Raw genomic sequence first — 16,937 nt, 5'->3', positions numbered from 1 at the left:
ATTCAGTGCGGAGCATAAGGAAAGGGCCTGGACACATCTCAGGAAGGGAGATGGGGCTCATGAGAGAATCATAAAGAGTAGGGCTGGGGGTCTGGCGTTAACCTTTTGATGCACACTCCCCTGAATTGTGCAATGTACAATAAGCTTCCAAGTCATGCCTGCTGTGGCAGACCTCTTTCATGAAGCAAAATGAAAAGGAAAAAAGCCCACTGTAACAGAAGCAGACCCCAACATAGAACTTCAAATACCCCAACCCTGAATCACATTTGGTGTTTGGAAAAGGACTATAAGAGAGGGAGGTTGAGTCCCCTAAAAGTTGTCATTTGCCAAGCAGCCAGATACACTGTGAGAGAAGGGGAAGCTCTGCAAGACCTATGGCTGTGACCAGGACTGGGGGCCAAGGCCTGCTGGTCTCCATTCTAGGTGAGGGGATATCACCAAGGAATCCCACAGCCATCTGCCCTGGACCCTGAAGCACCAGAGCCTGTCTGCTCGTCAAGACTAGTGTGCCCTCTGAGGAAAAGGAGAGCGTTGGAGGGGGCAAGGTCCGGTTGGGAGCCCTACCGTGAGGACTCCCTGTGTGGGTATTTGGCTGAGCACCCATCGAGCCGTTGCACATGTGTAAGATTGTTTTCGGTGATGCCAGGAGAGGTCTTCCGCAGACAGCTGTATGTTGAGCACCATGCAGGTCTTGCTACACCCGTACCGCCACAATGCAGTGACTTCGTATGCCAGAGGGGGGCACCAGTCCAGTACTATTTCAAGGAGTTCCAAGACTTGTGACTGTCTGGGCCGGGGCGCTGAGGCTTGAAGAACCTGCACCCGTATCAATGTGTGGCGTGGCAACTCCATATACCATGAGGAGCTGCAGGTTCCAACGTTGCCAAAGGATTTGGGTTGCCGCCCAAAGAGGAGACTGAAGCTACAACTTGTGGGTTGGACCTGCACTGCGAGAAACTGCCCTCGACTTCTCACGGAGGGAGAATTCTTGAGTACAGCCTAATAGTTTGCTTTCCCTGATGCGACCTCAAGTGAATGGGGAATAACTTTGAAAACGTTACACAAAGCAGGGTGGGGCAGAAGACCACCACTAAAGGCCCGTCCTCAGGGGGACTGTGTTATTGCATTTGAATGTCATAATTCTTTGCCTGTGTAGAGTTCTTTTTATTATAAAATCTGGTATTTGGCTTGTCACTGATTTATTGTTTCTCGACCGCAGCTACCAATGATCGTCAAGTCCAGAAGTGAAACTTGGTGCAGTTGAGCAGGATCCATATTAGGTCGGGCCCCATAATATCCGGAGTAAAAGACCTCAATCACCATGGTTGGGCCCGTAGCCCCATGCGAGCCCTGTGGCCCTATGAAAGGGGTTATGACAGACAACTTTAAACTAACTATGTTCATTGCCCTTGTTGGCCTATGTTGACATCCTTGACCACCACAAAAAGTATTCGCTCTGTGTAACCCCGAATACATCAAACACACAAAAGGCGATGGAAGGAATACTACCAATTTGTCTAGCCCCTGACAATCATTTGGGGTAGCATTCCGACCCATCCCTCTTTTGCCTACCAAACCACTTCAGTACGGACCCAGCAGTTATATAATAAAAATGGATTGATAACACTTTTCTGACTATGTTCCAGAATATGAGCATACATTGGTTTTGGTGTGCAAGGCTTTTTTGAAGGGGAGACAAGTAAAACATGTTAGAAGGTGACTGAAACATATCTTTATACAATAGAAGGAAGAACAGTTAAAACAAAAGGGGGGCAGGGAGCATTTGGCTGCCTCCAGGGTAGGTCCATTGCCGTGAAAACGTGTTAAGCCTGAATGCTCACATCCTTACACACTTTAAAAAAAAAAGAAAAAAACAACATGGGCCTTATTATGCACAGTACCCTGGGGAGCAACCAGTGTGTGTTTTGGATTCGTGCACTTGCGTGCATTATTGTGTTAAGAAAGGGGGAGCAGACTCTTTGTGCGGTCCCTTTTGTAATGTTGGTAGTTAGCGCACATATAGTGCCAGTCCTTTCTTGAGAGGGTGTTCTCTAATGTGCATGTGGGAGTGGACCCCATGCAAATGAGGGAATCGCATTGTCTCTCATCTGTGCCAGTGCCCAGACACTGGCACAGAGGCAAACATGCACTTAGGTGGTGCACTGATAGTGTCCCAAAAAAGTTGGTGCACTCCAAGAAGGAGCCCTGTCGAGAGGGCAATGGAGGTCCCATGGAGGCCTCAGACATTCCCCTGCAGATGGGTGCATTCACTCACTTCAGCAGCCTGCAGGGATCTCTGTCCCCTTTTAAAACCTCAGGCGGCTGCGCTGTGACACACAGAGCGGCTTGAAGCAGCCGCTCTGTCTTTCACTGAATGCAGTGCTACCAAGGCTCCTCAAGTTTGCGGCTGCCCTGAGGCAGCACATTCATGGTATTAGGGCCACTATCCTGGTCTGCACCAGTTGCACCTTTTGAAAGGTGTCCCTGGAGCAGACCGGAACAGTGCGCCCATACTGTAATCTGGGCACAGATCCACTGAACACAAAGCTGGCAAATGTTTATTTCAAAGAAAGCAAAATGCAGAAAAGAAGGGCCAGTGAGTAGGCGAGCTTCCTTTAGATGACAGTGGCAAGAAAAAAAGATCAAAAAAGGACAAAATGATTACTGGAGTGTGGCAGTAAGTTAATTAAGCCTGTGTTCTTAAGTGAATCACATCTACAGGCTTTCTTCTTGCTGTTTTATATGGCAATTACTGGTGCAACAAAAAAAGAAAACTGGGACTGGCTATTGATAAATGTGTAAATAAATGTGTGAATGCTTTAACGCTCGTAACTTTTGTCTAGGAGCTGAGTGATCAAGCGGGCTGTGACTACGCAGCTGCTGACGTCCGATGGGTCATTACAGTGCCCGCCATCTGGAAGCAGCCTGCAAAGCAGTTCATGAGGCAAGCTGCGTACAAGGTAAGACTCGCTTGAAATTATCTGACCCATGCACCAACACTGGACTCACCACAGGGGACGGACTTCCAGCAATCAGCCAACATTTTTAATTTTGGTCAGTTTTGGGGAACAGAAATTGGCCTTCATGGAAATATGGTGATCTTAATGACAGGCCAGAGCCTCTAAATAGGCGTACAAAGTCCGCCCTTGATTGACGAGTTCTACCTCCCTTTTAGGACAGACAGACCAGTTGATAACTTGATGCGTGTACCAAAAAATAAAAATGTTTCTATTTTCAAAAGAAGTCCCACAAATTACAGACACTCAATAAAACAACTACAGAATTATCCATGTTATCAGTTGTATCTGCATTATAATCTGATTTTAGGCAAAACTAATCACAATACTGGATTGCCTGCTTGCTGAAACAATTGCCTATTTTTGGTATTCAATGCTTTGTAATATTATGTGTTTGGTTGAATGACAAGCACAGCAATAATGTCCTACGGTCACACTCCTGATTTAGAAGGAACAATTCAAAGAACTTTTTTTTTCTTCAAAAAGAGCTCAATGTGGGAGTGAATAAGTGGCTAAATGCGATCGAATTGCTTTAGTAATGATAGCGTATTCATTCAAAAAAGTATCAGGTAATTGATAACTGCGTTGCAAATCTTGGAAGGAAATAATGAAAAAGTTGTGGAGAAATTGATAAACAAAAGATAAATCCTTCTCCTTCCAGTATTTGTAATAGAAAGATTTACCTTCGTACTTAAGGAATTTATTATGCCAAACAGTGGAGGATAAAAAACATTGCAGGGGGGTTAAACCTTTGCAAAAGGTGTCGGAAAGGAGAGCCTGAGAGTATTTTAAAACAGGATATAAGGCTGCTTCTGTATATGCTATATTATTATCCACTGTTCAGATTCGTCCAAAATCCAGTATTGAAACTGCTTGGGAAAGTGATTTGTCAATTTCTCTTCCTGTTAGTACGTGGGATAAACTATGGTCTAAGTTATTTAAAATTTCTGCAGCTGCACGTATAACACAATCTTTATATTTTGTTCATCATAGAGCAATTATTACTCCTGTTAGTATTTGTAAGTTCTCATCAACTTCCTCCTCCCTATGTTGGTCTTGTTCAAATGCTGCAGGAACGTTGAAACATTTATTATATGACTGTACTGCTGTTTTTTCCTTTTGGAATTCAGTTTGGAAGGTTTGCAAGTTAATATTTAAATTTAATACCACACTATCATTTACACATGTTTTTCTGGGATCGTTATCGCCTGACATTGATGTAGTACCTTCTGCTTCTCGACTGTTTGACCTTTTTATTGCTTTAGCCATTAAGGTCATTTTATCATCCTGGAAAGATAATTCTAAGATATCAATGTCTATTTGGTGGAATTTTATTTGTGATGAACATACGATTGCTTCTGTCTCCTCCTCTTCTATACCCCAAAAAATCAAATCTGATCTATTTTGGCTCCCTTTCACCTCTTATCTTTCCTCTAACAACCCTACTGGGTGATTCTTTTTTTTTTTTTGCCTCTTTCCTTTTCCTCTCTTCTCTCCTTCTTCTTTTTCTTTTCCCCTTCTCTGCTTTTCTTCTTTCTTATCTTCCTTTTCTCCTTTCTTTTCCCCATACTCCGATTTCATTCTTGATTTCATTTTTATCCTATGGTATTTTGCCTGTTTGTTTTAATTGATTCGTCTCTATAATCTATGCATTTATGGCATTTGTTCTGCTTTTTGCAAAACTTTCAATAAAAATTTCTTAAACAAAAAAAAAAAAGAGCTCAATGTGAACATGTGCACTTAAAAACTAAGCAAGTTCAGAGTTATGACATATGACATGCATGTAGAAAACAAGAAGTGTTATGTACACGACAAAAGAAACATTACTCATGCTCTTCACCTATTGCCTCCCGCCTCTCCAACATAGCCTATATATCTAACATTTTCATCAAAGATTCAAGTTACAACAAGCACAGGGAACATGGCGCTTTCCTTAGAACCCTGTGCAAGTTTTTGGCTTTTTAATTGTTTCAAGTGGAAACTGCCAATCATGACATTCTCAAGAGAGGGGCTCATTCATTAAATTGAACTAATTATCATTTAGCAAAGAGTTGATAGTACTGTTACCCTACTACCCTTTTATCCATATATTAGTATGCTTGTGACTTTTGTGAACTATAATTGATTGATGCAACCTCAAGAAGCAACCTGTCTCCTTACAGAAGCAAGCTTCACAGAGGATTTTTAAAATATATTAACCACTTTCTGAAGTGATTTGTTTGTTACCATTTGCAGGTTAGGGGCGAAAGTATCTGCATGCTTGATTTCAGAAGCATATCAGAAGCGGGCGGCACCGATCGGGGTGGTGGGGCAAGGGTGGGGGGTGGATCAGGTGGTGTAAAAAAAGAGAAAAGTACCCCCTTGCTGTGCCTCTCCACCATCATCCCGCCGTCCTCTCTCCTGTCCGGTGTTCCAAACAGAAAGCACCCAAGTTGAGGCTCCCCTGACCTAATCATAGAGTTGCAGTGCACCGTTGGGATTGGTTCCCCTAAGCCTATCACAAGGCATCAATGCAACCTTGTGATTGGTCTAAGCACCGTGGTTCAATGCGCAGACAGGGGCTGGGGCTCTGGGCATGTTCTCCACGCAGGATGTAAGCAGCCTCCGTGAAGAATATGCAAAGTGCACATGGCAATTTGGCTGGCGTGAGAGGGCACCTGGAGTGGCCAAACCACTCCTTCCCTGCTCCTCTGTCCTCAGAGCAGCCACGCCCCTCCCGCAAAGCTGCCAGCAGCAGGAAAAAATTTAATAATGATAACCTCAAGTTATTATTATTTTATATCTTTCTTTCACTGCTTTAAAGCAGTGGGCGACGCTCCTCCGCCTTAACGGAGGAGCCGCCACTGAAGCATATTCACGACTAGGTTGAGCAAATTCTTTGTGAAAAACTTTTCAAAAGGTTGTGTACTCAAGTGACCGCTAACGATTAGTAGGCCTCAGACAGGATATATTTTGGGGCCCCCTGTTTGAAACAGCTTTCCATGTATTACTCCTTTTCAGCTTATTGAAGCCCCTCAACTGCATAACAATATGGAATTATATGTTAAACAGAGTATGCAAAAATATTTGAAAGCTCAGGATACCCGATATCTGATCGCCAATCAGTATCAAAAGAAAGATTAAGCCAATTCTTTTTGAGTTTGTATCTAGATTTATTTTACTTACAACAGCAACATTTTATGTGGCATTCATTGTCTAACCAACTTGTTACAGCCGTTGTAGGAATAGCATGCTAAGGGTAACTTGCTAGGTGTTTAGTTGACTAATGCATAATATTAAAATGTGCTGTCTCTTGAAAGATCTTTTGTTAAATTAAATTGAAGGAGGCTTAGAACCCTCCCATTATTTAGCATTGGTTGGCTTCATCGTCACTTTAATTTCCATGCTTCTCATTTGCCAGTGTGTGCCAGTGCCACTTTCTCTTAGTGTGATTGCTCCTTGAATGGAGCATTGAACGAACTACTGATTAATGTAGTTGTTAGTGTCTTTGCACTGCTCGCTTGGATTGAAGTGCTTTTTTTCCGTCTTGCTTCCCCATCATCATTGCTCCTGCTGTTGCTGTTTACCACCTCACCTGCCGAGTACATGAGCCAGAGAGAAGTCAGACTTGAGACTGTTTTACCCGTCAGTCGCTTTTATATGCATAGTAGGCAAGGGATATGCAAATCCCCTGATCCTGCAGATATTTACCAAGACATAAATGCCACATCTTACTTCAGAATGCATCCTACGGTTATGTTTGTTATTAGGCGCGGTGCTACACAGGTAGAGATAAATCTCACTGGCCCCTCCCGCAGAGCTCAGTTTAGCAGATCATTTCTTCTTGGTAGTTGTGGCAAGCATGATCAGATTCTGGGCTTGTTTCGGCAGTGGCAAGTAGACCATACTTCCACTGAATGTAAAGGCTCCCTGCGGAAAGAAAAGAGCAAATACAATGGGGAACTTTGTGAGCGAAGCCAGTGGATCTGAGCTGGCTGCTGTGCCTGAGATATCATTTCATCCCTGCCATGAACTGGTTCACTGGCTGGCACAATGAGCCCACGTGTTTTTCACTGCCGTTCTTCTCCTGTTTGCATAGGGCTTTAATCTGCACCCAAAAGGTCTCAGATACAACTCAATCACTTATTCTCATTTTTCCTCTATGAAGCGATTCACTTTATAAATATGAGATGTGAAATGATATCCTTTTACAGGCTTGCCTAGCTCAGAGGTGGCTTGCTTGCTTTGACACATTCTACGACATGTGAAGAATAGATCCATACAAGGTATAGGCAAGGACTCAAACCTGACACCAAACATGAAAGCATCTTCAACGCGTAGTTGGCACTCGGGACAGAAATAAAGCACCATGGTGTATATACACTATAAGTCTTTCTCATCACATCTTAACCGCCATGGCCACACATTTAATCAACCTTTGAAATCGGTGACACAGTTCTATAAATCAAGTTCATGATATTACATGAGTTATTGCAAAAATGAGAAAATACGCCATGCTGCAAACATGCAAGACTCCTCAGCACTCAGAAGTTGTATACCACATTTACACTCCAGATCTATGTGCACTCGTTGACTTCTTAACTGCCCTCCCATTGTTGCTGCTAGAGCAATTCCCCCCTACTTCCTCACCGTGCCGTTGCTCCCCTGCGTTCTCAAGCACCAGTCCCCCCATGGTTGCCTGCCTGGCGCCTTCCCCACCCCCTTTGGTGTTTGCCCTTTGCCCGCTCTAACCACTCTCACTACAAAGAAAATGGCTCTGGCCAGTAGGTCTTGCCGATGCGAGATCTATCGTTTTTGCTAATGTGTTTTCTTTGCCATGTTGGACAGCAATGTTGCTGCTGTGCCATTTGGTTGATTTTTTTTATTTATTTTTTAAAGGGATTATTGTGTGGCTAGCATTGACACTGCCATAGTCCTTTTTTATACTTTCAGCCCTGCTGTTCTGCTGTATAACATATAACATAGCTAAATCAAAATTGTTGACAAAGCCAATAGCTCTTGAATAGGCGAGACCTATGGGATTTGCCAATGATGGTTAAATGTGTGCAATTCTCTGGCTAGACCGTTACATGTCGCTTTGCTGAGTAAGAGAAATGGGATGGGGTGGGATAAAGGAAATAGAAAAGACACATGAAGAGAACAGTATAGAGAGAGACGTGAAGTAGACGCTAAAAGGGTTAGAGATATAGAAAGATTTTTACGGAACAGAGAAAAGTAAATTAAATACAGAAATGTGAAGTAAATAGAAGGAAAGATAACGAAAGGTAGAAAGGGTAAGATATAGGTAATGAGAGGTAGAAAAATAGGTACGGTTTTAGTGAATGGTAGAGCGTTAGGGAGAGCTAAAGATATGGAGAAGAAAATGTAGAGAGAGGCTGTGGGGTGCCTGGCTCAAAGAGATGAGGTAGATAGACAGAGGTAATGCAGAGAAAGCTGTATTAGAAAAAAGTAAGGCAGCAAGATGTAGAAGTAGACAGACAGACACAACTAAGAGATGCAAGGTAGAAAGAGAGCTACATGAGAAGAAGCACATAAAAGCAGACTAGGTACAAAGGTGGAGAGAGGAGTGAGGGGTAGAAAGCAAAATGTGGTATAGAGCGAAAAAAGGAAGTTGAGATACATACAATAAAGGGAAGATAGGTGAGGTTCATATGGAGGTAGAGCTGTGTGATAGAGAAAAAAGAGACGGTGAGGTAGAGAGATCTGAAAAGAGTGAAGTTAAGAGAAAGTTGCGGTGGAGAGGTGACTTGAAATGGAGAAGGAAGCTCAGAAAAAAATGTGTTTGTGTGTGTGTATGTGTGTGAGAGAGGGAGAGAGTGGGAGAGAGAGAGAGAGAGAGAGAGAGAGAGAGAGAGAGAGAGAGAGAGAGAGAGGGAATATGAGAGAGGGAATATGAGAGAGGGAATATGAGAGAGGGAATATGAGAGAGGGAGAATATGAGAGAGGGAGAATATGAGAGAGGGAGAATATGAGAGAGGGAGAATATGAGAGAATGAGAATAGGGGGTAGAGGTTGAGAAATATAGGTAGCCAGAAAGGAATCTGATGTTTAGAGGTGAAGGAAAGATGGCAGAGATAAGATGGAAGAATGGGGATGTGGAAACTTGTGGTAGTGAACTAATAGTGTGGTAAACTGAAAGTATGGGTAGTGAGAGAGATTCGAGCAGTGAGGTAGAATGGGGTGAGGTTCTGAGGAAAGTGTGAGATAGAGAGGGAGGGCTCAGAGAGAGGTAGAAGAAAGGGAGTAGAGGCCTACAGATAGAGTGCTGAAGTAAAAATAGAGATGAGGTTGTGTGAGAAGTGAAGTGGACAAAGGAGAGATCCAGGGATGTAAGATGGAAAAAGAGCAGTGAGGTATAGAGAGAGGGATGAGGTAGAGAGAGGGATGAGGTAGAGAGAGAGAGTTGGGGTAGAGATCGGGAATTAGGAGTGATAGCAATAGATGTGGACACAGAGAGTGATAGAGAGAGGAGCAAGGCCACGAGAGAGTTGGAAGAAGATGAAGTTGATTGAGTTAAATTGACTTTATTGGGGGTGAAATGAGGTAGTCAAGGGAGAGGTAGTGAAAGCGCCGAGATAGAGGGGATGAAGGGATATGGGGAAGTAGAGCTACAGTGAGAGGTTAAGAGGGCGGCTTATGACAGGAGAGGTGAGGTGGAGAAAGGAGGGAGAAACGACACAGAACAATTAATTGCCACCAACTGCCTCAGAGTGTGAAGATTAAGGCCGGGCAGAGCTGGCATTGAACCCTAAGGGGTAGGTTTATTAATTTTTAGCTCAATGCAGTGCCTTAACCAAATCTGTTGTGCTGCACTGCACTGCACTTCACAAGGGGGAGGAAGCAGCACAGAGCCAACTGTATTCATTATAATGGCTTGCTGCCTCTTAATACCGCTTCTGTGGTGAACAAACATGTAGCCTAGTATCAGACACAACCTTTGAACCACGGTTCATAGGTGTGAGCGTGCTGTCTCGCATAGGATTTGTACTGGAAGCATAACTTCCTATAGGAATCCTAAATTTGGAAATATTCTTAAATATTGCACACATATGTGTGGTGTGATGTGTGGTGCCATGCAGCACACATGCAATGTGTGGAATGTTTGAAGAAATGAAAACCCTTATCCATTTAAGCACTTGCTTATGTTTTTTTAGCACAAAGCCTATTCAGGTTATCATAGTCGATCGAGCTTTACGTCAAAAACTTAGGATGCTTGCGCTAATCCACCCAAGTTACACCTATGTAAGTAATGCCCCCCATCAAAAACTGTTTCGAAGCAGCACAAAGATTTTTTTGCAATGAGAAAAGGGTACCTTTACAGTGCAAACATAGTCTTACAATGGAAAGTAAAAACCCCAGCAAGAGTTAACTCCACCTTTCATCACTTTGCGTGACTTTGAGGTGGGGTAAACCTATAGCAAATTTGGCCCAGGAAAAGAGTTTAAGCACGATCGGCTGTCAAATCAGAAAAATACTTTTTTTTTTAATGAGTAGCATTACTGCCCTCTGCAAGGCTTGAACCTTGGGAAATTGCTCACTTTGCCTTTGCCTTTGCCTTAAAACATCTCTTTATGCACTATGCCCCTCGGAGCAAGAGTCACTAAATTATTGGAGGAGCCCAGCGCCATAATATGAGAGCAACTCTACTGAGGTCAGATGTTGAGCACAGCCCTGTGGATTCTACAAGCACTTTACCCTAGAACACTGGATATACCACTCATGAATTAATTTTTTACAGTGTTATGTTATGATGATTTGTATAGAGCACTAATCACCGAGAGGGTATCCAGGTGCTGGGCAAGGTGTTTAGGTCTTTGGACCCAAGTTGCTTATATGAAGCGCCAGGTCTTCAGCTTCTTGTGGAACTCAATAAGTGAGAAGAAGGCTCTGATCTGTTGAGGGAGGTTTTTTTGTCTTTGGTGCGATGTAGGAGGATGAGCGACCTCCCGTTTTGCTTTTGTGGATGTGGGGCTTGTGTGCGAGTGAGACTGAGGCAGAGTGTAGGTGTCTGGTGGGTTGGTGAAAGTGTGTACGGCTGTTCAGGTATTCTGGTCCTGTGTTGTGCACCGATTTGTATGTGTGCATGAGAAGCTTGAATTATCTGCACTTGTGAATTGGGAGCCAGTGATACTTCCTGAGGTGCAGTGTGATGTGGGTGCAGCATGGGAGTCTGAGTATGAGTCTTACTGCTGCATTCTGGATGGTCTGGAGTCTATGTAGGAGTTGTTTGGAGATTCCTGCTTAGAGTATGTTTGCCATAGTCTAGCCTGCTAGTGATGAGTGCTTGTGTGACCGTCCATCTGGTCTTCTGAGGCAAACATTTGAAGATTTTCCCAGCATGTGCAGGGTGTGGAAGCAGGAGGTGACTTGAGCCGTCATGTTGAGCTTGCCATCTAGGATGATCCCTAGATTTCTTGCGTGGTCTGTGGTTGTGGGTGTTGGTCCTAGCTCTGACTGCCGCTAAGTGGAGTCCCATGGGAAGGTCTTGTTGCCAAAGACCAGTATTTCCGTCTTTTCTGAGTAGAGCTTCAGGCAGTTGGTTGGCATCCAGTCTGCTACCATAATCTTGGAGTTGGTGAAGTTGATTCTGGTGGTTTTTGTCTTGCCTGTCAGGGAGAGAATGAGTTGGTTGTCATTCGTGTAGTAGATGACGGTGATGTCTTGTGATCAGATGATGTTAGTGAGCAGTACCATGTATATGTTGAAAAGAATGGGGATGATGTGAAGGGTGGCAGCCTGACCTTTGGTGTTCTTCCCGCGAGGAAGATCTTTGGATTCTTCCCGCGAGGAAGAACAGATCCATTTGAGAGCAGATCCTTGTGTGCCAATCTCGTGGAGTCTTCAGATGGGGTTGTTGAGGGAGACAGTATTGAAGGCCACGGAGAGGTTGAAAAGGATGAGGGCGGCTTTTTCCTCCTCAGTGCAATGCAAACCAACCAGAAAAAAACAACATTTAAAAAATCCTAAAAATAAATAGATGACTAGTTAGATCATTAGAGAGAGGTTGCACACTGAGAAATGTAAACAGAACATTTAAAAGTGATCTTATTTGTTGTAACTCCAAAGGGTAATAGTTAATTGAGCTCATAAATCACTCAAGTTGAATATATTTACAAAGGGGGTGGAGATTAAGCTTGATTTCTAAATTGAAAAGGCCATATTTTAATAAGCAAAACAAATGTCCTCAGTTTAATTTTAAAAAGCATTGGCGCTAATGCTATGTGAGAGTGGGAGATGCCTTTCAATTGTTGCTGGATCCTGTCTACTGCTCGCTAGGCCACCTTTGACAATGCTAATCAGCCTATATAACACATTCTCAGTTTTTTTCTCAATACAGGGGGAACTTGTCATCAAGCAATTTGGGGCAGGATAAACAATGCATTGTCTAGGGGTAGTCCCTGCACCTCTAAGGGTTGAGACCCTCCAGGGGGTCCCCACCCTTAGAGGGGGCCCCAATTCAGCCCAACGCCAATGACTACCTGTGAAATATGGGAGCCTCGGGAGGGCCTCGTCACATGCTGCAGGGGAACCCCATCATTTTGCATTACACCACTGACCCTGGGCTGGCCTTTGACTCGTAACAGGACTTATCGCTGCAGCCCTTTGCAGCCAGGTGCCTATGGCTGTTAAAACCATGTGACATGGACATAGTTTAGGAGAGAAGATTCATGGTCAGAAATTAGTGGAAGTGAGAAAAAATTATATTCCACCAGGGTAAGTGAGCAAAAATATTTTTTTTGCACTGTGAGTGGTTTTGGAATATTTAGCCTAATTTCCTTCTGGGCAAATCTTTGTCAAAAAATTATTTTGTAACCCAGATATACACAAATTGAGTTTATTATTTTAATTGTAGGAACATAAATAAAGGAACTGGTGTACCTGTTAAGTTGAAAATATGCTAAACGATTATTTGTTAGGTTTTGCTCTAGCCAAGAATAGGAGTATATTTTATCCAATTAAAAAACAAATATGAGGGCTATAAGTCGCTGATGCTATTTATTTATAAAGTTTGATACAGGGCGAACATGACCCTTGCGGGTATCAGAGTGCTTTACAATGTTCAAGGCAACATGTAGAAAAAACAACACCCACATCAAGACGGGACAGGATTGGTCAGCAGCTGGTAAGCCCAGCAATATATTGTCTATTGGTGTGCGTAAGTTTGGATTTTCTCATTCATCCTCTCAGCTTTTGTGTTTTTGTGTTTGTAACACCTGGCATCCTCGTGATGTTTTTGAGTTTTAATATTTTCAAAACAAGTGAAAAATACAAGTATGATTTTTTCCGACACCTAACCTACTTCAGTGTGCCAGATTAAACTAATATATTATAAAACAAAGGGTTTTCAGAGTAAAAAACGAGGACAGCAGAAAGCAGATTATTATCACTGTATCATCACCAAATACCTCCTTGGAGACTAACCCCCAGATTAATCATTGTCCCGTTTTGCGAGTCCTTAATAGCGATTATTAAGGAATCGCTATGAAAGACTCGCAAAACGGGATTCATGTAGAAATCGCAAAAAAAATTGCGATTTCTACCGCTTCCTTATTTGCGATTAGCAAATTGCTAATCGCAAATAAGGAATACCTCCCCATTCATTAGAATGAATGGGGAGTTATTCCTTATTTGCGATTTGCAATTTGCTAATAGCAAATAAGGATGCGATTTCAAGGGTGCCAGGGGTGTCCAAAGGACACCCTGTAGCACCCCTGAAATGCAAATGTAGACTGATGTTGCGCACACACATGTCCAAAGGACATGTGTGTGTGTGTAACATACAACTTAGAAAAATGCACTAAAGTGCATTTTTCTAAGTTTTCGCTATTTACCACGAAGTTACACTTCACGGTAAATAGCGGCCCAATATTGCGATTTCGCAATTTTAAAAAGGTTCATGAATAGCATTTAAGGAATCTCTAATTGAGATTCCTTCAATGCGATCGCAATTTGATAAATCGCAATTATTTGTGATTTTCAAATTGCGAGTTCATGAACCTTTGATGAATGTCAAATGGCATTTTTGCGGGTGCAAACGGCCGATTTTGCGATTCGCACCGTTTGCGCTCGCAAAAATGCTTGATGAATCTACCTGTAAGAAAGGAGTAAAAGTGCACTCCTTCAATATCTGTGTGTGTGCTGATCAGATACGTGATGCACATATTCTTAGGACCTCGGAAAACTCATCTTACCCCCTACAAACGGCCATCCCATCCTATTGGGGATGCAGTCAATCCATTAGTGGCCTTCGGTGCGACATAATTAGTACATTGATTAAAGTAATGAAGCCCTTGCCTTACATGAGGCAGTAATTGTGTTCGGCTTCAGAATTGCTGACTAATCAAGTAGAAATGGGTTTCTGCAGTCATCCAACATAAGCCGCTGCGAGGCATCTTGGCTCCCTGGAAGAAAATCTTCCCTGGAAGAAAATCTGCATTTTGTTACACTAAACTATGTTTTGTTTACCTGGAACGTATCTGGCTCTTTTGCAAAATCTTTGTAAGGAGATAAGAAGTGAAATCCAAAGACTTAAGATTAGTGTGAAAAGAAAAAAGTGTAAGCTGCAGTGGAATAGACAGAGTTTGTGTCCGATTTGAAAACCAGAAGACAGATGAGAGGAGGAAAAAGAGAGCGAATTAGAGAACGGTATGAGTATGTGAAGCGGAAGCCAGCTGCAGTCTTTGGGGTATGAAGGGCATACCAGGTTTTCTTAGTATCGGTGTGCAAGCTCATCATAAAAGGTTTAGTTGGTGAGGGGATAAAACAGAAACAGATTACAAGGATTGAAAAGAGAAATGGCAACAAAAAAATGTGAGAAGAGAGAAAACTAATAGCATCGTTCTGAGCTGATCTGAGGAGAGGTGAGAAGTATAAGATGGAAGAAACAATATGGGAGGAAAGGAAATGGCTATGGGATGCCAGAATGACAATTTATTTAGCTTTGAAGGCCTAGGGTGAAGGAAGCAAGGCGTGATCTTCAGTGCTTAATTTGTGCCAGTGGTCTCTGGTACTCGGCACATGTGCTTAATTATCAGCATTGGCTCTGGTGACAGTCCATCACATGGGGGCGCTGCCTTTTTAATTTCTGTGATGAGCACAAAAAACGTGTTTATGAAGGAGAATCACATTGAAAATGAATCATACCTGCCTCTCATGCCATCATTTTAGCTTTGTGTGTCCTGAAATAGTCTGAATTGTCACACTTGTAGAAGAACGATGGTTAAGTGTTATGTTGGTACTATTATCGGCAGTGCTGGTAGAGTATTGGTGCTAAGGGCTGTAGTGGCCTTCCAAGATGGGCCCTAGCGCTTAATTGTTTTCAAATTAAGCACTGGATCCAGTAGTACATAACACAAAGTCAAACTGAGTAACACAATGAAAGAAAAGTAAGATAACGAGTTGTGCTGTCTACAGAGAAGTAGTCCATGAACTGAAACTGGGGTGTCCTACATGTCAGTGGGAAAGAAAGCAGAAGATCAAGAGAAATCCTAGAATATGAATGGTTCAATAAGTAGTAACATACCTGGTCAACTGTTCTTGAGATAAGAAGAGATGAAAGAGTGTGGGAAATTGTAGTAGGCTCAATCAAAACAAAAGCAGAAAAAAGGTTAAGTATAGCTCCTAGAGTAAAAAGCAATAGTCAGGAAATTTGTGATGCCAGTAGAATGTTTTCTATGGGCCAGTCAGAGCGAATGCTAGACTAAAGTAGCAAGAGTAGAGGAGAAACTGCATGGCAACTGAAGGTGTGGCACAGTGACGGTTAAGGGCATAGTGGATTGGTGGAAGTTGGCACAAAGAGACATATGAACCCCAGAGGTGATGGACAATGTATACCAGTAGACTTGGAGGCAGGCACCTGGTGGTTGGGTTCCTTTGTATCCATTCTGGCCACTTTTAGATCTGTCAGTGAGCAGTTTGGTGATTCTTCTTTAACCCGTCCTCTCCTGCTCTTCTCTGCAGACCTAGATCTTTTTTAACCTTAAGGAGTCATGCAGTTACACCGCAGACTGGGCTCTGACTGAAATTAATGCCTGTGCCACAACCAGGTACTCATGTTGGCCCGCCAGGTGCCACTTCTTAGCAAGACTGACTACTGTGTCAAGTTTGTGCTACAGACTGTGCTACTCAACGTGGTGGTGGAAAACTGACAAATGGCAGAAATCCCATGTTCTCCCTGCCTTCTATCACCTCACTGACTCCATACCAGAGATCACTCTGCCGACTGAGTCAAATCCTGAGAATGGTATTGGAGAAGGTCAGTAGTGTGTCATGATGGCATTACCTGTGCAGATGGGATGTTCCTCTGCATGGGTACTGCTCATAGTTATAAGAAGCTGTCCATGTAGTTATGAAGTGGTACTTGGCCACTGAATGCTGCTCATATACATGAGGGTCTTCATAATCATTTAATCCAGTTATTGAGAATATTATTTTATTAATAGGCATATGAGGCTCTTCACAGGCATATCAGCCGATACATAGTTATGTGCCATCCTCCACCTCCCACCTACCACACCAGCTATCATGAAGCTTCTTTCCACACTAGCTTCAGTATTGGCAAGAGCTGGACAGGGAAGAAAGAATTGTCTAGGCTATTGCTAAACTAGAACGTTTAATGAAAATGGCAAACTCTTATTCAGGACAAAATTAATGTTTGTACTAAGATCGGTAACGTGATATCTTGGGACAAAACAGTGCTTTTTCAAAATATTGCAAGCTGGTATTCCAGTGATTGTTTATGATGCTGTGGTGGCATATATTGATCATATAGTAACATTTTCTGTGTTTTAGGGGACACTTTGTTACTGCTATAGTGGTTGATTCATCACTCATTAAAACGTTTCCTGATCTATACTGATAGCCTTTTTATAACCATATTAATAATTCCATTTGTCCGAACCTGTGGTTTGTTTCATTTAA

The 16,937-nt window shown here is 42.7% G+C and overlaps 1 protein-coding gene across 1 annotated transcript in view; it reads left to right on the top strand.

Annotated features, from left to right (window-relative positions):
• The window catches only part of HSPA12A (heat shock protein family A (Hsp70) member 12A), a 414,126-nt gene that overhangs the window by 250,106 nt on the left and 147,083 nt on the right, over nucleotides 1–16,937 (top strand). Inside the window, exon 6 of the mRNA XM_078643897.1 lies at nucleotides 2,844–2,960. Coding sequence (XP_078500023.1) covers nucleotides 2,844–2,960 — 117 coding nt within the window. The remainder of the gene's footprint in view (nucleotides 1–2,843; nucleotides 2,961–16,937) is intronic.

The sequence above is a fragment of the Lissotriton helveticus genome, chromosome 5_1, assembly GCF_964261635.1.
Source record: "Lissotriton helveticus chromosome 5_1, aLisHel1.1, whole genome shotgun sequence".
Taxonomy (NCBI): domain Eukaryota; kingdom Metazoa; phylum Chordata; class Amphibia; order Caudata; family Salamandridae; genus Lissotriton; species Lissotriton helveticus.
Note: the sequence above shows the minus strand (reverse complement) of the source record. Positions and strands in the feature narration are given on the sequence as shown.